Source organism: Corylus avellana, chromosome ca5 (assembly GCF_901000735.1).
Source record: "Corylus avellana chromosome ca5, CavTom2PMs-1.0".
In the NCBI taxonomy this organism is placed as follows: domain Eukaryota; kingdom Viridiplantae; phylum Streptophyta; class Magnoliopsida; order Fagales; family Betulaceae; genus Corylus; species Corylus avellana.
Window position 1 is genome coordinate 6617921 of NC_081545.1, and position 11536 is coordinate 6629456.

General features: G+C 34.7%; 1 protein-coding gene across 1 annotated transcript; it reads right to left on the reverse strand.

Moving 5' to 3' along the window:
• Window positions 1-7516: 7516 nt before the first annotated feature.
• LOC132182729 (probable terpene synthase 12) lies at window positions 7517-10166 on the reverse strand. Its single transcript, XM_059596053.1, has 7 exons — window positions 9965-10166; window positions 9545-9815; window positions 9074-9446; window positions 8721-8939; window positions 8387-8525; window positions 8036-8284; window positions 7517-7916 (listed from the first exon to the last, which is right to left on the reverse strand). Exons 1-7 carry the CDS (start codon window positions 10142-10144, stop codon window positions 7629-7631), a joined length of 1719 nt encoding a protein of 572 aa, XP_059452036.1. The 5' UTR covers window positions 10145-10166; the 3' UTR covers window positions 7517-7628.
• Window positions 10167-11536: the final 1370 nt, after the last annotated feature.

The window sequence follows — 11536 nt, forward strand, 5'->3', positions numbered from 1 at the left end:
CAACATGAGAAATTCATGGACTATCTGGGTACATAAGACAAAAAAAGAGAAAGGAAAAAAAAACAGCCAAATTAAAATATTTTTGTCTTTTTGAAATTTTTTTTTTTTTTTTAAATGAACTCAAAACAGAACATGTTAAAAGAACCAAAACACAAACAACAAAAACAAACAACAACAAAAATTTAAACAAAACAAAATAAACACCCAACAAACTATGACACTAGGACACAAATATATATATATAAGCAAAGTCTGTCCTAGGCATGCAATGTGCCCACCTAAACTAGGTGAGTCCAATACCACTCCCCCTTAACGGGTGAACGATATCAACTTTCTTAACCCAAACTTTCTTCATTTTGGGAACAGAAGTGCGACTCTTGTCCAAGTCATTTAACTGGGCGATAACACCCCTTAGCATGTTGAATAATTCCTCATGACTATCCTATCCCTAGAATGCAAATAGTCTCTTTTTGACTCATGATTATTCATCTGAAAACAATTAGGGCGAATATGTCCAATCTTACCGCAGTGATGACATGTAGGAATGAACCTTTGAGAAGGTTGGTTCCTTGGCATATGAGCACGTCTCGGTGTAGAACGAGACACATAGGAATCAGTTAGAATTCTCTTACCTTTCTCACCTCTTGAAACTGGAGGATACATTTCCTTCTTCTTAGTCAAGCTTTCTTCTTTACAAACTGGTTTCACAAAAATTAACTTTGAAGGAGAAGAAACATTAGTAGAAGAAACAACAGATTTATCAAAGCCCAATCCAGTTCTATCAAATGAATGTTTCTGATTATGCAACATGTGATTTAGCTTTTCACTAGAGAATGTTTTCAGATGATTTCTTGATTCATTAAGCTCGTTCTCTAAGGATTTCACTTTGGCAATTAACATGTGATTTTCAGACATCAAAGTATTATGAATAGCATGTAAATCAGTTAAAGCAACAGAAAGTCGATCATTTTCAAGATTAACATCTTTGAGTTTCTGCAAGTGTTGCTTATTTAACTTCTTCAATTTAATGCATTCCATATACAGATCATTATAAGCATTTTGCAGATCACCCTCCTCTTCTAATTCATTATCACATATGCCATGTTCACTATCTAGAGAGTTAGACTCACTAGCCTCATGTTCACTATCATAAGAAATCCCAAAGGCTACATAATTAGCACAATTTTCAGCTTTTTCCTCATTGTCTGACTCATCACTTTGAGTCACATTAAAGGCCTTGCCTTTTGAATTTATCAAATTTCCACAATTAGCACGAATATGACCAATACCACCACATTCATGACACTTACGACCACAAGATAATTTATCTTTATGATTTTCATCATTTTTGCCTTCATAATTATCTCTAACCTCATTACTAGGATTCACAAAATTTTTTTGATTCCCTACTTCTAAAATTTCCATTGTTTTTGAAAAATTTTCTAAACTTCCTAGCAATAATTGCTATTTCTTCATCGTCTCCAGAATCCTCATCAGAATGAACTACAGATTTACCTTTAGCAGCCTTGATCTTAAGAGCAAGATTTTTTGAGCTTTTGGGCTTAGGTAACATGAGTTCAAATGTCTGAAGAGAACCAACAAGTTCCTCTACTCTCATTGACTCTAGATCTTTGCTCTGTTGTATAGCAGTAATCTGAGGTATAAACCTCGCAGGTAGAGATCTTAAGATTTTCTTTATTATCTTAGCATCACTCATTTTCTTTCCAAGATTAATAGTAGAATTTCTAATAGTGCTAAGCTTAGAATAAAAATCATCAAATGTCTCTTCCTCTTCCATCCTAATCTCTTCAAATTGAGAAACTAACATCTGAATTTTTGAAGCTCTCACAATTTTAGTTCCTTCATGAGTAATTTCCAACGTTTCCCATGCTTCTTTAGCTATTACACATCGAGAAATTCTTGAGAATTCTTCGATGGAGATAGATGTGAAGATGGCATTTAACGCTTTGTCATTCGCAGATGAAGCACTCTTTTCATCCTTTGAAAATTCGGCAATTGCCTTATCAGGATTAGTCCATCCAGATTCAACAATATGCCAAACATCAACAGATTTGAGATATGCTTTCATACGAATTTTCCAAAACGTATAATTGGATCCGTCAAAGACGGGAAGTGAGTTAGGTGCAACTGTGTGAGACATATTATGAGGAGTCTAGGATCTCACTCAGGAAATTAATCCAAACAGAGTGAACCTGCTCTGATACCAATTGAAAAAACTATATACGACTCCAAACGACACCTATTTTGAATGTATAGGTGTTTCACACAATTTATGCGGAAATAGATCTGACCTAACAATTAATAAACAACCAAAAATATATGAAACAATAAACAATAAACAACACAGATATTTTGGTTACGAAGAGGAAACCAATTAGAGAACTCTCTAATTGTAAAACCTCTCCGGGGCAGCCAAACCCAGGAAATCAACTAACTCAGTAAAAGAATAAATGATTACAAGACGTTCACACTTACAAAACCTTTGCAATTGACACGATCTTGTATAAGACAAGCGACCCACTTGCCTTCTACCGCAGTAGCCCTTTCCAGAGACAGCTGGCACAATCCTTCTACGTGATCTCCCTTCACCGGAACTCCGATTGACTTCGCTTCAACAATCAACAAGTAAACACAACCGATCACTCTAAGAGAGAGAACAGACTCTACCCTCTTAGCACACAAAAGCGAATTCTAGATGCAGAAATTCGTGCCTCTCTCTTTCTATAGAGGTGTATTTATAATAGCCCCATCATTCCTAGACCTAGGAAAGAGTTTATATTCATTTAAAACTGTTACAGGTACGCAGCGTCCGGACGGGAACATGTGCCGTCCGGACGGGACAACAAAACACAGCCAGAAAGTGTTTTTAACACATGGCCGTCTGCAATCTCGTCCGGACGAGATTGCACACGAGCCATTCCGCCCAGCTTCGTAGTCTTCTCTTTATCGCCCGTTTTGACCCAGTAAACATTGGAATTAGCTAAACCTTGTGAAACATGACTTTGTAGATCCTTGAGTTAGCTTTCCAACGCCGCAAAGATTGCTCCAATCAGAGGCTTGAAACTCAAGATATGACCTTTTTAGTAAAAGTCGTCCGGACAGGATTCAGACGAGACTGCAGACGAGGCTCTCGGGAATTCTTGTTTATCGAACTCGTCCGGACGGGGTTCAGACGAGACTGCAGACGAGGCTCTCGGGAATTCCTATTTATCGAGCTCGTCCGGACGGGATTGCAAACGAGATTGCAGACGAGGCTCTCGAGGAAAATAGAATTCTTCGAGCATCCGAACGGCACTTCTTCTCGTCCGAACAGTAATTGAATGGATGATGAATCTTGGCACTTTTGGTCACCATTTTGCTTACCGAATTAAGCCAACAAGAACTTACAATTAGGAACGTTAAAATACTAATTACACTAAACTTTAGGACTAAAATACTAATTATTGTTAAATTAAGAGGTCAAGGAGAATCACCACTTTCCTTGCATTTCACGTTCTAGATCAACATGCTCATATGGACCAGGGAAACAGATCAGGAAATACACGAGGAAACAAGAAGGGAAATAGAAAATGTTGAGATAAAATAATTATAGGATCACCAATGAAGTAGAAAAATAGCATAATAGAAAATAATAATTAATCACACAAGACACCAATATTTAAGTGGTTTGACTTAAGAAGCCTATATCCACTGCGGAAACGATCCAAGAGAAATTCACTAACAAAAAGTAGAGTACAAAGAGTAATACAAACAAAATCACTCAAACCCAAAAGCCCTAATACACCCAAGCTCACAAACACGCAAAAGAGAACTAAATTACAAAAGAGAAATTAATTTCTTAATTCTCTAAGAGCAGCTGCCTCTCATTCTCTCTATTTCTCTACACCACACGGAGGTTTTGCCCTGCTGCCCTCTCAGACTCTCACCTCTCAATTTTTCTCTATAACCCACAAGCTGCAGCACACTAGCACATTTTCACTCAAAATGGAGCTAATGCCCAGCTCTACCAAAATGGCCAAATGACTATGTATAGAAGAGGAAAATCGGCCAAGGTGCTTCACAGTTAAAGGAAAAGAAATCGTCCTCTTGAAGAAAGCTGCTGGATGGTTCAAGTGCTTCGTGGTGAAGCAAACAAAATGCTTCTCTGCTAAGTAAGCTAAAGAGACAAAACGCGGCAGGAAAAAAAAAAAAAACCAATAAATAAAAGACTGAGGGCCATCATAAGACTTGAGAAATCAAGTCATTTTCAAACAGAATAGATCAGGCAATATTAAAAATTTCCCCTCCACCAACTTTCACCTAATTTGTAATATTTTCCAGATTTTAAAAAGTGATAATGGACCTCTTTAACTACCTAGCCTGTTTACTTAGCTCCACGTTATCCTCATCATCAACTTGAATATCAACATTTCAAGTCCATAAGAATTTTGTTAAATTCATAAAATATCACAAAGATGCGTACCTTACTACATTTTAATGGTATATATCCTTTGCTTTAAATACATCCGGTTAGTGAGAGACTAGCTTCTTCATGTACGAGCTTTTCAGTTTCTTCTAAAGTTTAGTGGCAGTTACTGTGAGCTTTTTCTTGATCAAGTTCCACAAGTTCTCCCTTCGATGATGTTGATAGCACCTCACCATCCAAAATCTTCGCAAAGTCTTGTAGGTGCAACAAAGTTCATATCTTACAAAGTCTTGTTGATGTGCTAAAAACTGAAATTTCATCTTACAAAATTAGAAAAAAAAAAAGAAAGAAGCAAGCTATAATACCAATTTGTCGTTAGGATCCCCAAATAAGAAGAAAGGAACACAATAAAAACAATCCAATAATAGATTACAATAAGATTTTTTGGTTTAATTTAACAATCTTACATTCAATCTCAAAAGAAATTTATATCAAAAAGATGAAATACAAAAATAATAAAGAGAACCGTCTAGAACTCAAATCTCACTCTCACGTGAAAGAAAAAAAAACATAACAAAAGCGACAACTCTTTTTAATTTTCTCTTGGTGGCGTGCGGCAGACCAATACGTGAGGAAAACAAACTCTCAGTTTCGCAGTGCTCGTCTATCTTACAAGAAGTCAAAACGACAAGTCGAATTGATGATAGAAGTTACCTCACATCACATGCACCTCACTTGGACTAGTAGAAGGAGAAACAAAATACTAAGAGCAACTCTTCTGGGCCCAACACATGACTTTGAGAAATTTAAGTCATTCACGACATATTAGCCAAATTTTCTTCTTCGGCTAATAAAAAGACACAAAAACGACAATCGTCATCTTTCTAACATTAATCGAGCGAGAAAAAAAAAAAAAAAAAAAAAGAGTTTGAAGGTTAAACATGACTCTCGTATGATCATAAAATATAAATTATATTGTGAGAACAATGGTGAATGTTAATAAAGTTAATTAATCTCACATTAAAAAATATATAAAAAAAGAATAGGTGGACAAATTAATGACAGCTCTATTCGCTACTACACATTACTAATTTACTAGTGGAGACAAGAAAAAGTATTGCTTTATGGAAGTGATTGGACAGATGCTTCCATTCTAATGTTCTTAGTATGCAATCTTAAATATGATTTTGGACTGTTTTTGAAAGCTGGATGTCTTGTCTACAACTTCATTGACTATTGAATACCTAGCAATTGTTTTCGTATAGCGGAAATTCCCTTGCACCCCTTGAAGTATAAGTGATTTTACAATTATAAGTTAGAATTTTAAAAAATTGTAATGTTGATATCCTATGTTTTAGCCTTTTTTAATTTCTTCAAATTTTTTTTAATTATTACAATGCCCTCCCCCCTTCCTAATTTAGTGAAAATTCTGGTGACCGATGGCGTGGCCATAGACTGACCCATGGTCATGTTGTGGGTGAGTCCAAGGTATGTTTCAATTTTCACTTTATTTTCTTTTAAATGGGGCATTTTAATAAAAATAAAATGGGTAGAATTAAAATGAGCTGCAACGCGAGATATCGACATTACAAAATTTTAAATTATGATATTATGATTACTAAACTACTTATTTTTCTAGGAGTGTAAGTGAAGTTTTCGAAGTTGGAATTAGTTGATTAGATCCTTTAATTTTAAGACCGTTAAAATGTGATCAATGAATTCAATAAATGGTAGCAGAGACGTGTGATTGTGATGCCTTTACTATACGAGCTTCTTTTCTTCTTTATATATATAAGGGAGTGCTAGGGAGCCAAATAACTGAACTCAGAAAAATTTACAAACTAACGTGGTAAGGGTCATTAAATTGAAAAAAAAAAAAAATGCAATTCTCTCTCCCTTGCCTACCACTCACAGTCTGCCATGTCAGTTTGAAAATTTTTCTGGGTTCATTTGTTTGGCTCCCAAGCACTCCCCATATATATATATATATATATATATATATATATAGTCTTGCCAAATGAAAATATAAGAAAATTTACTTCTTGTCTTTTCTGTCACAGGTGTACTAATTTGCAAGATTTGCAATTTTTAAAGTAATAATTAAATAATTAAATTTACATTTTTTCTATAAGTTTAAGTTTTTGAGACAAGTGATGATATAACATGGTATCAAAGCCAATTGTGACTCACGTCTCTCACATGTATGGCTTCTTCTTCAATAGACCCCTCCCCTGCCCTCCATTGCTTGCAAAACTTTTTTCGAAACAAATTGAAAGTCGATAACTATTGCCTCTCGAAAACACAGGTTGTCCCTTTTGAAGTAGCCATTGGAGATCACTTTTCTCTCGAAGTATTTGATTTATCCTTTGCTATGTTCTATTACTAATTGGTTTGCATCATATAACATCTCGATATTTTGGTGCTTACCAAAATATTGACACAATTTCAAAAAAAATGATATTCCTCAAAAGTTTGACAATGAACTACATTATGCTCATAACATTGAAGTTATATTTTCAATTGTTTTTTCTTATGTTCGATAAAGTTTTGGAGATAAAACTTGTTTATTAACTAACAAATATCATCAATTTTGATGCAAACTTAGATCAAATTCGTTTTAGGCTATATGAAACCACGTTTATTTGTGAACTTAATTTTTTAGACCCCTTTTTTAAAAGGCAACTGGCAAGGGTCGAACTAAAAAAGTGTAAAGTATATTCATATACCACTTTTACAAATGAGGCAGGTTGATGTGTTCAAGTACATCCGTCTCTGACGTAAATGTACCTGTGTCAACTACAGCTGCTCGCGCTTACCAATTTTCCTATTTTTATTTTTATTTTATATTTTTATCTATAGTGTTTGAGTGAAACCATAAGTATTTTATGTTGTTGGGGAGATTGATAATTGGAATTCATAAATAAAAAAAAAAAAAATGATATTTTGGAAAGTCTTTGAGTGAGTTTATAATATAGCATGCTAAGACATGACCCAACCCAAAAATTAAGCTTATGAGTTTTGAGTTATTTATAAATATATTTATGTTAAAAAAAAAACAAACAAAATTAGAGATAGAAAACAAAAATGTAATCAAAGGTAGCCAAAAGCTACTTTATTTGCAACTAGTTTTTCATTTTCGGCACACATCTTTGCCACACGTACATGTTTGAAATTGATAGAGAAAGGTCTATTTCTCAATGATTCAAACAGGCTCTATTATTAATGACAGGACTCGATTTTTTGCTTTTTTGTCTGGTGCTCCATGCCCATCTCCATATTGGTATGTGCATTGAGCAATCCGAGCAAGGTTGATTGCTGTTACCACTAAATCTTCCCCAAATGGAGAATCAACTACTCGCTCTTCATTCATCTTTTTCCAAGTCCTATCAATCATGTTTCTCATGTGTTTGCTAGCAATTTCCTCGGAAACACCAGTTTCACGCATGTAGCAATGAATTGAATTTACAGTTTCTCCTCTCTTTAACTCTCCCTGTATTTCAAATAAGCAGCTAAATATGTTAGTATGAAGTAGTGCTTCCAAAGATGATCATATAGACCTTAAAATTCATTCAACACAAAAGACACTATGGAATGCTGTAAAATGAATACCGCTGAAGTACTGAGATCATTGCAAAGTCGAAAAATAATTGAAGGCCAACGCAAAAGGTCGTGGTATTTTTCTAAGCCCTCAAGTCCCTGCTTTGTGAACTCTTGATTCAAGAAAAAATAAGAATGAACAAGGGCAATCGCCCCCGAAACCGATAACCAAGCATTATCAAGATAGTCCTTGAAGGTTGGCATATCTTTGTTGTAACTCCACTTTGCTTCTTGTAGGAATGTTTTGCACAGGTCAGCCCACTAAAATAAAAGAAGAAACCCCAAGACTATTAGGTTTAATATTTCAATGGAAATTCTATTCATATAAAAAAAAAAAAAAAACAATAGAATGGTTGCACATACTGCTTTTGTTAGGTATGGAAGGGTGTTATCTCCTTTCTCCTTAAGTGTTTCATATACCATCTCATTAATAGTGTTGTAGAGAGCTAAGAAGCATAACTTCATATAGTGGGGAAGATTTTTCACGGCATTGATATCCCATCTGAAAACTCCATGCATCGAGAAATTAAGAGTATGATTCTCATAGTTGTATAACATAAAATTTATAAGTAAGGGATTCCATTACATTCCAAGTTTTTCTATCTTTTTGTCTCATATTTTTATTTTTATTTTATTTTTTTGGGTGGGGGTGGGGTTGGGAAAGGGGAAATTAAGGGAAGAGTTATCAAGAATTAACCTTTCAACCGCATCAGTAAATAGCTCTAATTCATCCAAGGTACCATAAACATCATAGACATCATCAATGGTGGTAACAAGAGCAGCCACTTTCGTTAACCCTTTACGAAAATTACTTAATTGAGGTTCAAAGGCCATTCCTATTGTCCAAAAATAGCATTCCATCAATCTATCTCTGGTGAAGCTCAACTTGTTTGCCAGGCCCATATCTTTCCACCACCTAAAAGTCATAAAGTGAAACCAAATAAGTTTTCAACTTAAGATTCAAGTCATGGCAAAGTCAATTTTCAACTTTTAACAAAAGTCTACCTTAATTGCTTATGTGAACAAATACTTCAAACATTTCTTACGTACCTTGACATATCTTGAAGTTCTCTTTGAAACACAGACTGCACTATGTTAAAATCCAACTTTGCAAGTTCGAGTAGAAGAGAATTTGCATCTTCCCTCTTATTGTATGCCTCAATATACCACCGAGCTTCTAGCCTTAGCATTCTATGGTGTAATGGAACCTCCAATGCATGACTAACTTGTTCTGCCATGCTTCTGCTCACATCTCCTTTGAGGTCCTTGAGATGAATTCTTGTGAACGCCATGGCCTCGTCCAAGAGGCTTTCTCCTTCAAAAGCGAGATAAGAAGCTTCATATAAACTCAACATTCCTTTGACATCCTTTGTAAGGCTTTCCTTGAAATTCCCACTATCCTCCTTGAAACTGTTAAATGCATCTGCGTTTCATACAAATATGATATAAGAAGATGATGGTGAGATGAACATGGGAAATGAAATCAAGAAGCTTTAATTAGCGACTGTATCATATACGTACCTTGAGAGACCTGATAGCCTTGTTGTCTGAGGAGCCTAAAGCTTAGAGCAGTAGCATGGAGACTCTTCTCAATTCTTTCATCATTACAGCCTTTTGAAGATGCAAAGTTGTCAAGGGCTCTTGTTATTTCCCTCTCAAATCGGTATCCCAAACCTAATCTTTGAACATCATCAATCAGTTCAAGAGTTGCCAATAAGTCGGCACTTTCATTATGAATCATACTCCTCACATCCTCCTCCAGCTTCTTTGCCCTATCTTTGTACTTTTCATCCTGCATGCATGATCACAATTTGAGATATCTAAATATGTATACCGTACGTTAATGATAATAATTTTTAATCTTAAAATCGAAATCAAGGTGGGGGAAATAAATAAAACACACGTTGGTGTTATACATATAAAGAAATGGTTCATGCTTACCGCATAATGATTGTTTAAGGACTGCACAAAATCGTAACTCCAGAAGCTTGGCTTGTAATTGGCGGACTGTCTTTCAACTTGTAAAGGGGAAGTTTGTGTTTTTGCTGAGCATCGGGACTGCCCACATTTGTGGTCGACAAGAAGAGGTGTCTTTATCATTGTGTTATTTTGGAAAGCCATGAGGCAAAGAGAAACTGTGGGATAAGGGGAATACGCAGATTGGTGACATTCCACGTATGGTAGTCGTGAACCGCTATATATAGAATTTCTTTCATTAAGTACTTGTGGGACACTGGCCACCGACAAATGTTTGGTTGATTAATTAATTAACATAGCGTACGTGAAACGCATGGGCTGCGATATGATGGCGAGTTTTTTTTTTTTTTTTTTTTTTCTAAGCAAAGAGGGGAAGGGGGAATATGATGGCGAGTTTACGTAGGGTTTATGGTTCCCAACTTGGGCAGCCAAAATAACGTTTTTAGCTTGATGCAATGTTCTAACTGGTCCCAATTGAGGATGTTTTATTGACATATCAACAGAAGTAACATCTTAATTAACCACCAAAGAGTCCGTTCACGATTACAAGGGTTATGATGTGTATATATAAAGTAATATTACTACACTTATTCTCACTTCTTCACACATATGTATTACATTTATAGGCAACTTTTAAAACAACAATTAGATATAATTATAAGATGAATTTTTATTGAATTTTAATTTTATGGTGGTTTTAAAAGTCTCTCATAAATATTGAAAAATAGATATAAAGAAGTCAAATTAAGTGTAGCATTTTCCTTCTCTTTTTTTTTTTTACATGTCTATAAAAAAAAATTAAACTAATAATCTTGATTAATTATGTCTCATCTGATTGAACTAGGGGATGGAATTAAGCGTAACATTACGAGTACTCATATATATGACTTGACTAATTTGTCAGTCAAGCTGTCGAGGAGACGTAGGTTTATTGGTAACATATATAGTCCGTAAGGTCTGCATCAAAATGTGAAGCACATATAGATGGGTACGTACAGAATTTTTTTTTCTTTTTTCTTTTTTTTTGTCCCAAAAAAATATTTATAAACAAATCAAATACAAAACAATTCTCTCTCTCTTACACACACACACACACACACACACACACATATATATATATATAATCTAAAAATAAAAAAATATGCCACAAAACATATTAATAAAACCAATAATTTGAAAGCAAAATATATGTAGGCCACAAAACCGATGATTTGAAAGCAGAGCTGATCAAGGCCACAAGTTTGGAGTAGACAAAATTAATGTATATATGGTTGTATATACGGGTTGTGAGCTGTCTGAGATGTATATATGGGTTGTCTGGGCCGTGATAGCAGAATTGTATAGAAAGCTGTTTGCTGTTAAGATTGCTTTGTTTCTTTGTGTTTGTATTGTTTTGCTGGTTTTAGATGCTTTTTTTCTAGTCTTCTTTGTTGGTTATTAGTAAAATTCATTCATAAAAAATAATAATAATAAAATCAATTTACATGTTATTATCATAATTAATTAAATAGCTGGCTTGTGAATCTAAACGTACGG